The sequence below is a fragment of the Panulirus ornatus genome, chromosome 47 (assembly GCF_036320965.1).
Source record: "Panulirus ornatus isolate Po-2019 chromosome 47, ASM3632096v1, whole genome shotgun sequence".
Taxonomy (NCBI): Eukaryota; Metazoa; Arthropoda; class Malacostraca; order Decapoda; family Palinuridae; genus Panulirus; species Panulirus ornatus.
Genome location: NC_092270.1, coordinates 18414940 through 18432439, shown reverse-complemented (window position 1 = coordinate 18432439; position 17500 = coordinate 18414940). Strand labels below are relative to the sequence as shown.

At 46.7% G+C, this 17500-nt stretch overlaps 1 protein-coding gene across 2 annotated transcripts in view; it reads left to right on the top strand.

The window, feature by feature from the left end:
* The window catches only part of Nt5b (5' nucleotidase B), a 292848-nt gene that overhangs the window by 54839 nt on the left and 220509 nt on the right, over window positions 1–17500 (top strand). For both annotated transcript variants that reach the window (XM_071689864.1, XM_071689863.1), the window contains one exon: window positions 9162–9293. In XM_071689864.1, the coding sequence (XP_071545965.1) occupies window positions 9169–9293 (125 nt within the window). In that variant the 5' untranslated portion in view covers window positions 9162–9168. The remainder of the gene's footprint in view (window positions 1–9161; window positions 9294–17500) is intronic.

Here is a 17500-nt window from a genome sequence, read left to right as displayed (position 1 = left end):
TGAGTGCAGGTGACAGGTGGTGGAGCAGGACTTTGAGTGCAGGTGACAGGTGGAGCAGGACTGTGAGTGCAGGTGACAGGTGGAGCAGGACTTTGAGTGCAGGTGACAGGTGGTGGAGCAGGACTTTGAGTGTAGGTGACAGGTGGTGGAGCAGGACTTTGAGTGCAAGTGACAGGTGGAGCAGGACTTTGAGTGCAGGTGACAGTTGGAGCAGGACTTTGAGTGCAGGTGACAGGTGGTGGAGCAGGACTTTGAGTGTAGGTGACAGGTGGTGGAGCAGGACTTTGAGTGCAAGTGACAGGTGGAGCAGGACTTTGAGTGCAGGTGACAGGTGGAACAGGACTTTGAGTGCAGGTGACAGGTGGAGCAGGACTTTGAGTGCAGGTGACAGGTGGAGCAGGACTTTGAGTGCAGGTGACAGGTGGAGCAGGACTTTGAGTGCAGGTGACAGGTGGAGCAGGACTTTGAGTGCAGGTGACAGGTGGAGGAGCAGGACTTTGAGTGCAGGTGACAGGTGGAGGAGCAGGACTTTGAGTGCAGGTGACAGGTGGTGGAGGAGCAGAGTGGCAGCCACTCAAGTCTGTGTCACTCACACACACATATAAGCCACGCCATTTCCTGTTAGATAACCCGTATCTCAAGATCTTAATTTGACTGTCTAAGGATCCATTTTAGTTCATATTTACTTTGAATTTCTCATCAGCTTTTCATAATTTCCGCCACAGCGATATATATCGCTACCTCGCGACGACACCAGCAGCTACTATGGAAATATTATAGCCAGGTTTTCATTTCCATTTCTTATGGCCTGTTCCACATTGGTTGGAAATAACTATGGCCATTTTATCGTGGTGGAATAAGTTATACCAACCACAGAACAATGGAAAATAAAACCTGGTTTCTTCAGAATTTCTAAATAAGAATCCAGGTTCTTCGAGAACAATGGATTAATAATAATTGTAGATGAATAAAGATGGAGTAGACATCTGTATATAAAACTTGTACTTCCATCTTGGTAAAAAAAATTCCCCCATGACCATTCACATTTAAAATTAATACATTATTCACATTTAAAATCGATAGATCATTCACATTTAAAATCAATAGATCATTCACATTTAAAATCAATAGATCATTCACATTTAAAATCAATAGATCATTCACATCTAAAATCAATAGATCATTCACATTTAAAATCAATAGATCATTCACATTTAAAATCAATAGATCATTCCCATTTAAAATCAATAGATCATACACATTAAAAATCAATAGATCATTCACATTTAAAATCAATGGATCATTCACATTAAAAATCAATAGATCATTCACATTTAAAATCAATAGATCATTCACATTTAAAATCAATAGATCATTTACATTTAAAATCAATAGATCATTCACATTTAAAATCAATAGATCATTCCCATTTAAAATCAATAGATCATTCACATTTAAAATCAATAGACCATTCACATTTAAAATCAATAGATCATTCACATTAAAAATCAATAGATCATTCCCATTTAAAATCAATAGATCATTCACATTTAAAATCAATGGATCATTCACATTTAAAATCAATAGATCATTCACATTTAAAATCGATAGATCATTCACATTTAAAATCAATAGATCATTCACATTTAAAATCAATAGACCATTCACATTTAAAATCAATGGATCATTCCCATTTAAAATCAATAGATCATTCACATTTAAAATCAATAGACCATTCACATTTAAAATCAATAGATCATTCCCATTTAAAATCAATAGATCATTCACATTTAAAATCAATAGATCATTCACATTTAAAATCAATGGATCATTCACATTAAAAATCAATAGATCATTCACATTTAAAATCAATAGATCATTCACATTTAAAATCAATAGATCATTCACATTTAAAATCAATAGACCATTCACATTTAAAATCAATGGATCATTCACATTTAAAATCGATAGATCATTCACATTTAAAATCGATAGATCATTCACATTTAAAATCGATAGATCATTCACATTTAAAATCAATAGATCATTCACATTTAAAATCGATAGATCATTCACATTTAAAATCAATAGATCATTCCCATTTAAAATCAATAGATCATTCACATTTAAAATCAATGGATCATTCACATTTAAAATCAATAGATCATTCACATTTAAAATCGATAGATCATTCCCATTTAAAATCAATAGATCATTCACATTTAAAATCAATAGACCATTCACATTTAAAATCAATAGATCATTCACATTTAAAATCAATAGACCATTCACATTTAAAATCGATAGATCATTCCCATTTAAAATCAATAGATCATTCACATTTAAAATCAATAGATCATTCACATTTAAAATCAATAGATCATTCACATTTAAAATCAATAGATCATTCACATTTAAAATCAATAGACCATTCACATTTAAAATCAATGGATCATTCACATTTAAAATAAATAGATCATTCACATTTAAAATCAATAGATCATTCACATTTAAAATCAATAGATCATTCACATTTAAAATCAATAGATCATTCTCATTTAAAATCAATAGACCATTTACATTTAAAATCAATAGACCATTCACATTTAAAATCAATAGACCATTCACATTTAAAATCAATAGATCATTCCCATTGAAAATCAATAGACCATTCACATTTAAAATCGATAGCTCATTCACATTTAAAATCAATAGATCATTCACATTTAAAATCAATAGATCATTCTCATTTAAAATCAATAGACCATTTACATTTAAAATCAATAGACCATTCACATTTAAAATCAATAGACCATTCACATTTAAAATCAATAGATCATTCCCATTGAAAATCAATAGACCATTCACATTTAAAATCGATAGCTCATTCACATTTAAAATCAATAGATCATTCACATTTAAAATCAATAGATCATTCACATTTAAAATCAATAGACCATTTACATTTAAAAACAATAGATCATTCACATTTAAAATCAATAGACCATTCACATTTAAAATCAATAGACCATTCACATTTAAAATCAATAGATCATTCACATTTAGAATCAATAGACCATTCACATTTAAAATCAATAGATCATTCACATTTAAAATCAATAGACCATTTACATTTAAAAACAATAGATCATTCACATTTAAAATCAATAGACCATTCACATTTAAAATCAATAGACCATTCACATTTAAAATCAATAGATCATTCACATTTAAAATCAATAGACCATTCACATTTAAAATCAATAGATCATTCACATTTAAAATCAATAGACCATTCACATTTAAAATCGATAGATCATTCCCATTTAAAATCAATAGATCATTCACATTTAAAATCAATAGATCATTCACATTTAAAATCAATAGATCATTCACATTTAAAATCAATAGATCATTCACATTTAAAATCAATAGACCATTCACATTTAAAATCAATGGATCATTCACATTTAAAATCAATAGATCATTCACATTTAAAATCAATAGATCATTCACATTTAAAATCAATAGATCATTCACATTTAAAATCAATAGATCATTCTCATTTAAAATCAATAGACCATTTACATTTAAAATCAATAGACCATTCACATTTAAAATCAATAGACCATTCACATTTAAAATCAATAGATCATTCCCATTGAAAATCAATAGACCATTCACATTTAAAATCGATAGCTCATTCACATTTAAAATCAATAGATCATTCACATTTAAAATCAATAGATCATTCACATTTAAAATCAATAGACCATTTACATTTAAAAACAATAGATCATTCACATTTAAAATCAATAGATCGCTCAAACGAACTTGAAAGACATGTTCGAGTATATTTAAATTACAAAAATAAAGTCAAAATCCTAATCGCTTGCACACCTTCACTTGTTTGCCACCTTTTTCACACTCATATACAGGGTGTTCCACACACAAAAAAAATATGTACATACTTTTTGACATAACTCACTGAAATGTTTTTTCTTTTTCAAGGTCAATTGGATCTGAAAAAATCAAATAAAATCGGTGAATTGGATTTGAAAAATATCAAATCAAATCAGTGAATTGAATTTGAAAAAAATAAAATAAAATCGGTGAATTAGATTTGAAAAAATTCAATTAAAACCGGTCAATTGGATCTGAAAAAAAATGAAATAAAATCGGTCAATTGGATCTGAAAAAAAATCAAAATCGGTGAATTGGATTCGAAAAAATCAAATCAAATCGGTGAATTGGATTTGAAAAAATCAAATCAAATCGGTGAATTGGATTTGAAAAAATCAAATCAAATCGGTGAATTGGATTTGAAAAAATCAAATCAAATCGGTGAATTGGATTCGAAAAAAATCAAATCAAATCGGTGAATTGAATTTGAAAAAATCAAATCAAATCGGTGAATTGGATTTGAAAAAATCAAATCAAATCGGTGAATTGGATTTGAAAAAATCAAATCAAATCGGTGAATTGGATTCGAAAAAATCAAATCAAATCGGTGAATTGGATTTGAAAAAATCAAATCAAATCGGTGAATTGGATTTGAAAAAATCAAATCAAATCGGTGAATTGGATTTGAAAAAATCAAATCAAATCGGTGAATTGGATTCGAAAAAAATCAAATCAAATCGGTGAATTGAATTTGAAAAAATCAAATCAAATCGGTGAATTGGATTTGAAAAAATCAAATCAAATCGGTGAATTGGATTCGAAAAAAATCAAATCAAATCGGTGAATTGAATTTGAAAAAATCAAATAAAATCGGTGAATTGGATTTAAAAAAAATAATAAAATAAAACCGGTGTTAAAAGGTGTCAAAAAGTGAGTAAAAGTTTTTAGGTTGACACCCTGTATTTTAGTAACATTTCTTTCTTTAATTTCTAGTTGAACACTGAGCCCCTAACTGTCTCAATGGATAATAAACCCTAAAATTATCTGTAATGACTCAGAGATAATAATAACTGAAGTACATACGTGGCCACACATGTGTAGTGAGCTGTGGTGATATGTGGGTACATACCTGGCCACACATGTGTAGTGAGCTGTGGTGATATGTGGGTACATACCTGGCCACACATGTGTAGTGAACTGTGGTGATATGTGGGTACATACCTGGCCACACATGTGCAGTGAGCTGCGCTGATATGTGGGTACATACCTGGCCACACATGTGCAGTGAGCTGTGGTGATATGTGGGTACATACCTGGCCACACATGTGTAGTGAACTGTGGTGATATGTGGGTACATACCTGGCCACACATGTGTAGTGAGCTGCGCTGATATGTGGGTACATACTTGGCCACACATGTGTAGTGAGCTGTGGTGATATGTGGGTACATACCTGGCCACACATGTGTAGTGAGCTGCGCTGATATGTGGGTACATACCTGGCCACACATGTGCAGTGAGCTTCGGTGATATGTGGGTACATACCTGGCCACACATGTGTAGTGAGCTGTGGTGATATGTGGGTACATACCTGGCCACACATGTGTAGTGAGCTGCGCTGATATGTGGGTACATACCTGGCCACTCATGTGTAGTGAGCTGCGCTGATATGTGGGTACATACCTGGCCACTCATGTGTAGTGAGCTGTGGTGATATGTGGTACATACCTGGCCACACATGTGTAGTGAGCTGTGGTGATATGTGGGTACATACCTGGCCACACATGTGTAGTGAGCTGCGCTGATATGTGGGTACATACCTGGCCACACATGTGTAGTGAGCTGTGGTGATATGTGGGTACATACCTGGCCACACATGTGTAGTGAGCTGCGCTGATATGTGGGTACATACCTGGCCACTCATGTGTAGTGAGCTGTGGTGATATGTGGTACATACCTGGCCACACATGTGTAGTGAGCTGTGGTGATATGTGGGTACATACCTGGCCACACATGTGTAGTGAGCTGCGCTGATATGTGGGTACATACCTGGCCACACATGTGTAGTGAGCTGTGGTGATATGTGGGTACATACCTGGCCACACATGTGTAGTGAGCTGCGCTGATATGTGGGTACATACCTGGCCACTCATGTGTAGTGAGCTGTGGTGATATGTGGTACATACCTGGCCACACATGTGCAGTGAGCTGTGGTGATATGTGGGTACATACCTGGCCACACATGTGCAGTGAGCTGTGGTGATATGTGGGTACATACCTGGCCACACATGTGTAGTGAGCTGCGCTGATATGTGGGTACATACCTGGCCACACATGTGCAGTTAGTTGCAGTGATATGAGGGTACATACCTGGCCACACATGTGTAGTGAGCTGTGGTGATATGTGGGTACATACCTGGCCACACATGTGCAGTGAGCTGCGCTGATATGTGGGTACATACCTGGCCACACATGTGCAGTGAGCTACGGTGATATGTGGGTACATACCTGGCCACACATGTGTAGTGAGCTGTGGTGATATGTGGGTACATACCTGGCCACACATTGTGTAGTGAGCTGTGAGTGATATGTGGGTACATACCTGGCCACACATGTGCAGTGAGCTTGCGCTGATATGTGGGTACATTACCTGGCCACACATGTGTAGTGAGCTGTGGGGTGAATAATGTGGGTACATACTGGCCACACATGTGTAGTGAGCTACGGTGATATGTGGGTACATACCTGGCCACACATGTGTAGTGAGCTGTGGTGATATGTGGGTACATACCTGGCCACACATGTGCAGTGAGCTGCGCTGATATGTGGGTACATACCTGGCCACACATGTGTAGTGAGCTGTGGTGATATGTGGGTACATACCTGGCCACACATGTGCAGTGAGCTGCGCTGATATGTGGGTACATACCTGGCCACACATGTGTAGTGAGCTGTGGTGATATGTGGGTACATACCTGGCCACACATGTGCAGTGAGCTGCGCTGATATGTGGGTACATACCTGGCCACACATGTGTAGTGAGCTGTGGTGATATGTGGGTACATACCTGGCCACACATGTGTAGTGAGCTGTGGTGATATGTGGGTACATACCTGGCCACACATGTGTAGTGAGCTACGGTGATATGTGGGTACATACCTGGCCACACATGTGTAGTGAGCTGTGGTGATATGTGGGTACATACCTGGCCACACATGTGTAGTGAGCTGTGGTGATATGTGGGTACATACCTGGCCACACATGTGTAGTGAGCTGTGGTGATATGTGGGTCTTCCCCTTCCAGTGTTTGTGGCCACATCACTTGGTCCTTCACAATATGGCGCGTGAAGAACCATTCCAACCCAGCCATTAGTAAACTAACCCAGCCACTAGTAAACTAACCCAGCCACTAGTAAACTAACCCAGCCACTAGTAAACTAACCCAGCCATTAGTAAACTAACCCAGCCACTAGTAAACTAACCCAGCCACTAGTAAACTAACCCAGCCATTAGTAAACTAACCCAGCCACTAGTAAACTAACCCAGCCACTAGTAAACTAACCCAGCCACTAGTAAACTAACCCAGCCATTAGTAAACTAACCCAGCCACTAGTAAACTAACCCAGCCGTTAGTAAACTAACCCAGTCACTAGTAAACTAACCCAGCCACTAGTAAACTAACCCAGCCATCAGTAAACTAACCCAGCCACTAGTGAACTAACCCAGCCACTAGTAAACTAATCCAGCCACTAGTAAACTAACCCAGCCATCAGTAAACTAACCCAGCCACTAGTAAACTAACCCAGCCATTAGTAAGCTAACCCAGCCACTAGTGAACTAACCCAGCCACTAGTAAACTAATCCAGCCACTAGTGAACTAACCCAGCCACTAGTAAACTAATCCAGCCACTAGTAAACTAACCCAGCCATCAGTAAACTAACCCAGCCACTAGTAAACTAACCCAGCCACTAGTGAACTAACCCGGCCATTAGTAAACTAATCCAGCCACTAGTAAACTAACCCAGCCATCAGTAAACTAACCCAGCCACTAGTAACCTAACCCAGCCACTAGTAAACTAACCCAGCCACTAGTAAATCAATCCAGCCACTAGTAAACTAACCCAGCCACTAGTAAATCATTCCAGCCACTAGTAAACTAACCCAGCCACTAGTAAATATATCCAGCCACTAGTAAACTAACCCAGCCACTAGTAAATCAATCCAGCCACTAGTAAACTAACCCAGCCACTAGTAAATCAATCCAGCCACTAGTATATTGTTTACGTGCCTGTAAACTCCTCATAGGTTTACGGGTGTAGACTCCGGCCCAGGTCTAATGAACGCCATGGCCAAACTTCCTCAAACACCAACTGATCTTTGTTACAATTTCAAAATGTTGAGCATTGTAAGATGACATTTCGTACAGTCATAACGTCGAAGTCAATTATCGAAGAATGCTGTGGTGAAAAATATAGTCATACACTGTTTCTACAATGGAATCTTCCACTTTACGAATGTGTTGTTGTCGCTGCTATGACGCGGACTTGTGACGTCATCACGACTCTGGAGATTTCGACCAATTGTGGCGAGTGTGTGTGATGACGATGCCCAGGTCATGACGTCCTGCGGACCTGTGACGTCATCACGACTCGGGAGACTTTGACCAATTGTGTGTATGTGTGATGACGATGCCCAGGTCATGACGTCCTCACACTGGACATAACTCATGGCCGGTGCATCATCCACAAGACTTAAATAAGGAGGATAATATTTGCTATAGTTTTATTTAGTAGAGATAACAGGACAGATTGAGTGCAGGGTTATGATTTTTTTTCCATAGCAGGAGCTGGATATTTATGTTTTCTTCCCTTGCTTGAGGCGGATATTTAGGTTTCTTTCCTGAGCTTGAAGTGGATGTTAATGCTTTCTTCCCTTGCTTGAGGTGGATATTTATGTTTTCTTCCTTTGCTTGAGGTGGATATTTAGGTGTCTTTCCTGAGCTTGAAGTGGATGTTAATGTTTCCTTCCCTTGCTTGAGGTGGATATTTAGGTTTCTTTCCTGAGCTTGAAGTGGATGTATATGTTTTCTTCCCTTGCTTGAGGTGGATATTAACGTTTCCTTCCCTTGCTTGAGGTGGATATTTAGGTTTCTTTCCTGAGCTTGAAGTGGATGTTAACGTTTCCTTCCCTTGCTTGAGCTGGATATTTAGGTTTCTTTCCTAAGCTTGAAGTGGATGTTAATGTTTCCTTCCTTGGCAGGAGCGGGATGAGTGAGGAATGCGACGTTGTCACGCCCCTGGAGCCCCTCACACCCTCGTCGTGTGGGGGGATCTCGGCCTCCTCCTCCTCCTCCGAGTTCAGCAGAAAGTACTACCGCGAGGTACCCCACAGGTGAGTACCCTGACCCCCACACACCTTACCTGTAGCCCCACGCCTTGCCACACCCAGCCACCACCTCACCTGTAGCCCCACGCCTCACCTGTAGCCCCACGCCTCGCCACACCCAGCCACCACCTCACCTGTAGCCCCACGCCTCACCTGTAGCCCCACGCCTCGCCACACCCAGCCACCACCTCACCTGTAGCCCCACGCCTCGCCACACCCACCACCGCCTCACCTGTAGCCCCACACCTCACCTGTAGCCCCACGCCTCGCCACACCCAGCCACCACCTCGCCTGTAGCCCCACGCCTCACCTGTAGCCCCACGCCTCGCCACACCCAGCCACCACCTCACCTGTAGCCACACGCCTCACCTGTAGCCCCACGCCTCGCCACACCCAGCCACCACCTCACCTGTAGCCCCACGCCTCGCCACACCCAGCCACCACCTCACCTGTAGCCCCACGCCTCGCCACGCCCAGCCACCACCTCACCTGTAGCCCCACGCCTCGCCACACCCAGCCACCACCTCCTCACCTGTAGCCACAGGCCTCGCTACACCCAGCCACCACCTCCTCACCTGTAGCCCCACGCCTCGCCACACCCAGCCACCACCTCACCTGTAGCCACACGCCTTGCCGCGCCCTGCCACCACTACCAGGTGGCCTTTGCCAACACCCTGTCAGGTGGAGGGACGCGTTGGGTCAGACAGACGGGAGTGAGCCAGAAAGTGAGAGTAGAGAGAGAGAGAGAGAGAGAGAGAGAGAGAGAGAGAGAGAGAAGGGGGGGCAGAGAGAGAGAGAGAGAGAGAGAGAAGGGGGGGCAGAGAGAGAGAGAGAGAGAGAGAGAGAGAGAGAGAGAGAGAGAGAGAGAGAGAGAGACTTCGGGCCATAAGAGAGCTAGTGGACCAGAATACAATTCCGTCATACAGACAGTGGACCCAGACAGACAGTGGACCAGCCTGGGACATTAGGCCCAGAGTTCATGGATTGGACAGAAAATGTGCGAGACAGACAACAGACCAGAGACCAGAGGTTATGGACCAGACACAGACCTTTTGCCTGACAGATGCAGTGAACGAGACAGAAATACCATGGACCAGACAGGGACAGTGGACCTGACAGACGCTGTGGACCAAACAGAGACATTCGAGCAGACAGATAGTGGACCAGACAGACAGTAGACCAGACATAGACTGTGGATCAGAGACAGTGGATCAGAGACAGTGGACCAAACATAGACTGTGGATCAGATATAGTGGATCAGACATAGACTGTGGAGCAAAGACAGTGGACCAGACATAGACTGTGGAGCAAAGACAGTGGACCAGACATAGACTGTGGAGCAAAGACTGGACCAGACATAGACTGTGGAGCAAAGACAGTGGACTAGACATAGACTGTGGAGCAAAGACAGTGGACCAGACATAGACTGTGGAGCAAAGACAGTGGACCAGACATAGACTGTGGAGCAAAGACAGTGGACCAGACATAGACTGTGGAGCAAAGACAGTGGACCAGACATAGACTGTGGAGCAAAGACAGTGGACCAGACATAGACTGTGGAGCAAAGACAGTGGACCAGACATAGACTGTGGATCAGAGACAGTAAACCAGGCATAGACTGTGGATCAGAGATAGTGGATCAGAGACAGTGGACCAGACATAGACTGTGGAGCAAAGACAGTGGACCAGACATAGACTGTGGAGCAAAGACAGTAGGCCAGGCATAGACTGTGGAACAAAGACAGTGGACCAGACATAGACTGTGGAGCAAAGACAGTGGACCAGACATAGACTGTGGAGCAAAGACAGTGGACCAGACATAGACTGTGGAGCAAAGACAGTGGACCAGACGTAGACTGTGGAGCAAAGACAGTGGACCAGACATAGACTGTGGACCAAAGACTGGACCTGACATAGACTGTGGAGCAAAGACAGTGGACCAGACATAGACTGTGGAGCAAAGACTGGACCAGACATAGACTGTGGAGCAAAGACTGGACCAGACATAGACTGTGGAGCAAAGACAGTGGACCAGACATAGACTGTGGAGCAAAGACAGTGGACCAGACATAGACTGTGGAGCAAAGACAGTGGACCAGACATAGACTGTGGAGCAAAGACGGTGGACCAGACATAGACTGTGGAGCAAAGACAGTGGACCAGACATAGACTGTGGAGCAAAGACAGTGGACCAAACATAGACTGTGGAGCACAGACAGTGGATCAGACATAGACTGTGGAGCAAAGACTGGACCAGACATAGACTGTGGAGCAAAGACAGTGGCCCAGACATAGACTGTGGAGCGAAGACAGTGGACCAGACATAGACAGTGAACCAGAGACCGCGGGTCAGACAGACAGTAGACCAGATACAGACTGTGGACCAGACTGAGACACTGGACCAGACAAAGACCCTGGAGATATGGACCTATTGTGAAACAGCCAGTGATTATGTCTTATTTGGCTAGAAGGAAGGGAGGATGGGAGATGGTGAGGGCAGCGCCCAAACACACACACACACACCACACACTTACACACACACACACACACACCACACACACACACACATACACACAGGGAAGACATGCATGAGGTCCAGTGATGACCCGGTAAGTGCCCAGGTGTGAGGTGTGAGGTGTACATATACTCGTCTACCCGGGCAGAAGAGAGTCAGTCATCGTACTCAAGGACGTCATGTGTGGTGAGCCAGGAGGGCGTGGAGCTATGTTAATGTGTGCGTGTACCCATTCCCCACCGGGTCTTGGGTACGGTCATTGCTGCTGCTTCGCCTGGACGGGTTCACCTGCCCCCAAGTGAACCCACACACACACTCACACACTCACTCTCTCTCTCTCTCTCTCTCTCTCTCTCTCTCTCTCTCTCTCTCTCTCTCTCTCTCTCTCTCTCTCTCTCTCTCTCTCTCTCTATCTATCTATCTATCTATCTATCTATCTATCTATCTATCTATCTATCTTTCTCTCTCTGGTGGGCCTGTGATATATCTCGTGTGTATATATATATATATATATATATATATATATATATATATATATATATATATATATATATATTTTGATATACTTTGTGTGTATGGGTATGGCTATGTGTATGGCTATGTGTATGGCTATGTGTATGGCTATGGGTATGGCTATGTGTATGGCTGTGTGTATGGCTATGGGTATGGCTATGTGTATGGCTATGGGTATGGCTGTGTGTATGGCTATGTGTATGGCTATGGGTATGGCTGTGTGTATGGCTATGGGTATGGCTATGTGTATGGCTATGGGTATGGCTATGTGTATGGCTATGGGTATGGCTATGGGTATGGCTGTGTGTATGGCTATGGGTATGGCTATGTGTATGGCTATGGGTATGGCTATGGGTCGGGACGACACCTCCGCCCGTGTCATGGCGTGGCAAAGACCTTACTGTATCTTGTCCCTTGTTGTGTGTCGTGTGGCAAAGACCTTACTGTATCTTGTCCCCTTGTTGTGTGTCATGTGGCAAAGACCTTACTGTATCTTGTCCCTTGTTGTGTGTCATGTGGCAAAGACCTTACTGTATCTTGTCCCTTGTTGTGTGTCATGTGGCAAAGACCTTACTGTATCTTGTCCCTTGTTGTGTGTCATGTGGCAAAGACCTTACTGTATCTTGTCCCCTTGTTGTGTGTCATGGCGTGGCAAAGACTTTACTGTATCTTGTCCCCTTGTTGTGTGTCATGGCGTGGCAAAGACCTTACTGTATCTTGTCCCCTTGTTGTGTGTCATGTGGCAAAGACCTTACTGTATCTTGTCCCCTTGTTGTGTGTCATGGCGTGGCAAAGACCTTACTGTATCTTGTCCCCTTGTTGTGTGTCATGTGGCAAAGACCTTACTGTATCTTGTCCCTTGTTGTGTGTCATGTGGCAAAGACCTTACTGTATCTTGTCCCTTGTTGTGTGTCATGTGGCAAAGACCTTACTGTATCTTGTCCCTTGTTGTGTGTCATGTGGCAAAGACCTTACTGTATCTTGTCCCCTTGTTGTGTGTCATGGCGTGGCAAAGACCTTACTGTATCTTGTCCCCTTGTTGTGTGTCATGGCGTGGCAAAGACCTTACTGTATCTTGTCCCCTTGTTGTGTGTCATGTGGCAAAGACCTTACTGTATCTTGTCCCCTTGTTGTGTGTCATGGCGTGGCAAAGACCTTACTGTATCTTGTCCCCTTGTTGTGTGTCATGTGGCAAAGACCTTACTGTATCTTGTCCCTTGTTGTGTGTCATGTGGTAAGACCTTACTGTATCTTGTCCCTTGTTGTGTGTCATGTGGTAAGACCTTACTGTATCTTGTCCCTTGTTGTGTGTCATGTGGTAAGACCTTACTGTATCTTGTCACTTGTTGTGTGTCATGTGGCAAAGACCTTACTGTATCTTGTCCCCTTGTTGTGTGTCATGTGGCAAAGACCTTACTGTATCTTGTCCCCTTGTTGTGTGTCATGTGGCAAAGACCTTACTGTATCTTGTCCCCTTGTTGTGTGTCATGTGGCAAAGACCTTACTGTATCTTGTCTCCTTGTTGTGTGTCATGTGGCAAAGACCTTACTGTATCTTGTCCCCTTGTTGTGTGTCATGGCGTGGCAAAGACCTTACTGTATCTTGTCCCCTTGTTGTGTGTCATGTGGCAAAGACCTTACTGTATCTTGTCCCTTGTTGTGTGTCATGTGGCAAAGACCTTACTGTATCTTGTCCCTTGTTGTGTGTCATGTGGCAAAGACCTTACTGTATCTTGTCCCTTGTTGTGTGTCATGTGGCAAAGACCTTACTGTATCTTGTCCCCTTGTTGTGTGTCATGGCGTGGCAAAGACCTTACTGTATCTTGTCCCCTTGTTGTGTGTCATGGCGTGGCAAAGACCTTACTGTATCTTGTCCCCTTGTTGTGTGTCATGTGGCAAAGACCTTACTGTATCTTGTCTCCTTGTTGTGTGTCATGGCGTGGCAAAGACGTAACTGTAAGTCTCGTACAGTCTTGCTCACACGAGCACTTCCTTGTGCCTTCTGGTCATATATTTTTTTGTGTGTGTTTGATATTTTTTTTCTCTCGGGCCTAATGCAATCCAGCACCAGGGCATGGGCCAGTGGCCAAGTTAGTTCGTGGTAGGATGGCGTGTGTGTGTGTGTGTGTGTGTGTGTGTGTTTTGTGGTGGTGTGTGTGGTGTGTGTGTGTGTGTGTGTGTGTGTGGTGGGTGTGGTGTGTGTGTGTGTGTTGTGTATGGGTGTGTGTGTGTGTGTGTGTGTGGTGTGTTTGTGTGTGTGTTGTGTGTGTTGTGTGTTGTTTGTGTGGGTGGTGTGTGTGTTGTGTGTTTTGTTGTGTGGTGTGTTTTGTGTTAGTTTTGGGTGTGTGTGTGTGTGTGTGTGGTGTGTTTGTGTGTGTGTGGTGTGGTGTGGTGTGTTTTGGTGTGGTTTGTGGGGTGTGGGGGTGGTGTTTTGTGTGGGTGTGTCTGTGTGGTTTTTGTTGTGGGGGTGTGTGTGTGTGTGTGGTGTGTGTTGTGTGTTGGGGGTGTTTGTGTGGGGTTTGGTGTTTTTTGGGTGTGTGTGGGGTGGGGGGTGTTTTTTGTGTGTGTGTGTTTTGGGGGTTTTGTGTGTTTTTGGTGTTGTGTGTGTGTGTGTGTGGTTTTTTGTGGGGTTTTGTGGGGGGGGGTGTGGTGTGGTGTTTTGGGGTTGTTTTTTTGTGGGGGGAGTTTTGTTTGTGTGTGTTTGTGTGTGGTGTGTGTGTGTGTGGTTGGTGGGTGCTGTGGTCCGGTTGTGGGTGGTGGGGGGGTGGGTGTGGTGGTGTGGAGGGTGGGTGTGGTGGGGTGGTGTGGTTGTGTGTGTGTTGTGGTGGGGTTTGTGGGTGGTGTGTGTTGTGGTGTGTGTGGTGGGTTGGGTGGTGTTGTGTGGGGTGGTTGGGTGTTGGTGTGGTTGTTGTGTGGGTGTTGTGTGGTGGGTTGGTGGTGTGGGTGGGTGTGGTTTGTGTGGTGGGTTGGGGTTTGGGTTGGTGTGGGTTGGTGGTGTGTGGTGTGTGTGGTTGGGTGTGTGTTGTGGTGTTTGGGGGGGTTGGGTGGGGGTTGGGTGTTGGGGAGGGTTGGTGGGGTGGGGGTGGGGTGTTGTGTGGTTGGGTGGGTGGGGGGTGGGGGGGGGGGTGGGGGGTGTGTGGGTTGTGGGGTGGTGTGTGTGTGTGTGTGTGGTGGTTGTGTGGGTGGGTGGGGTATGTTGTGGGTTGTGTGGGGCTGTGGGGGGTCTGTGTGGTGTTGGTTTTGTGTGGTGGGTGTGGGTGGTGTGTTGGGGTGGGGGTGGGTTGGTTGGTTGGTGTGTGTGGTGAGTTGTGTGTGTGTGGTGTGGGTGGTGGGGGTGTGGTGGGGTGGTGGGGGGGGGGGTGGGGTGGGTGGTGGGGGGGGGGGTGTTGGTGGGGGGGGTGGGTGGGGTGGGGTGTGGGGTGGTGGTGTGGGGGTGTGGGTGGGGTGGTGGTGTGTGTGTGTGTGGGTGGGGTGGGGTTGTGTTGTGTGTGGGTGTGTGGGGGTGTGGTGGGGTGGTGTGAGTGTGGTGTGGTTTGTGTGTGGTGGTGTGAGGGTGTGGGGTGTGTTGTTTAGGGGGGTGGGGTGGGGGGGGGGGGTGGGGGTGGGTGGGGGTTGGGTGGTGGGGGTGTGTTGTGGGGTGGTGGTGGTGGTGTGTGTGTGGTGTGTGGTGTTGGTGTGTGTGGGGGGGGGGGGGGGGGGGGGGGGGGGGGGGGGGGGGGGGGGGGGTGGGGGGGGGTTGGGGGGGTGTATGGGTGTGGGGGGTGGTGTTGTTGTGTGGTGTGTGGGTGGTGGGGGGGGGGGGGGGGGTTGGGGTGGGTGGTGTGGGGTGTTGGTGGGGGGTTTTGTGTGGTGGTGTGGGTGTGTGGGGGGTGGTTGGTTGTGTGGTTGGGTGTGGGTGTGTGGTGTTGTGTGGTGTGGAGTTGTGTGGTGTGGTGGTGTGTGTTTGTGTGGTGTGTGTGGTGGGGGGTGGGTGTGTTGGTGGTGGTTGTGGGTGGGTGTGTGTTGGGGGGGTGGGGGGGGGGGGTGGAGGGTGGGGGTGTGGTGGGGGTGGTGTTGTGGGTGTGGGGGGTGGTGTTGGTGTGTGGGGGGGGTGTGGGTGGTGTGGGGGGGTGGGTGGGGGGTGGGGGGGTGTGGGTGGGTGGGTGGGTGGGGTGTGTGGTGGGGGGGGTGGTGGGGGGGGGTGGGGGTGTGGGGGGGGGTTGGGTGGGGTGGGGGTGTGTGGGTGGGGTGTGGGTTGGTGGTGGGTCTGGTGGGGGGTGGTGGGGGGGGGTGGGGGGTGGGGGGTGTGTGTGGGGGTGGGGGGTGGGGGGGTTGGTGGGGTGTGGGGTGGGTGGTGGTGTGGGGTGTGTGTGGGGTTTGGGGTGGGGGGGTTGGGGGGTGGGTGTGGGTGGGGGGGGTGTGGGGGGTGTGGTGTGGGGGTGGTGAGTTGGTGTGGGTGGTGTGGGGGGGGGGTGTGGTGGGGGTGGGGAGGGTGGGGGGTTGGGGGGGGGGGTGGGGGGGGGGGGGGGGTGGTGGTGTGGTGTGGGGGTGGTGTGTTGTGGGGGGGTGGGGGGGGGTGGGGGGGGTGGGGGGGGTGGGTGTGTTGGGGGTGTGGGGGTGTGTGGTGGTGGTTGTGTGGGGTGGTTGTAGGGGGGGGGGGGTGGGTGGGGGTTTGGGTTTGGGTTTGGGGGGGGGGGGGGGGGGGGGGGGGGGGGGGGGGGGGGGGGGGGGGGGGGGGGGGTGGGGTGGTTGGGGGGGGTGGGGTGTTGGTGTTGGGGGGGGGGGTTTTGGTTTTGGGGGGGGTGGGTTGGGTTGGGGTGTGTTGGGGTGGTTGGTGTGGGGTGGGGGTTTGTGTGGGGGGTTGTGGTGGTTGGGGTGGTTGGGTTGGGGGGGTTGGGGGGTGGGGGTGGGGGGGGGGGTTGGTGTTGGGGGGGTGGGGGTTGGGTTGGTTGTGGGGGGGTTGGTGTGGGGGGGGGTTGGGGTGTTGGGTGGGGGTTGTTGTTGGGGGGGGTGGGGGGGGGGGGGGGGGGGGGGGGGGGGGGGGGGGGGGGGGGGGGGGGGGGGGGGGGGGGGGGGGGGGGGGGGGGGGGGGGGGGGGGGAGTGGGGGGGGGGGGGGGGGGGGGGGGGGGGGGGGGGGGGGGGGGGGGGGGGGGGGGGGGGGGGTTTTGGGGGTGGTTGGGGGGGGGCGGGTTGTGGGGGGGTTTGT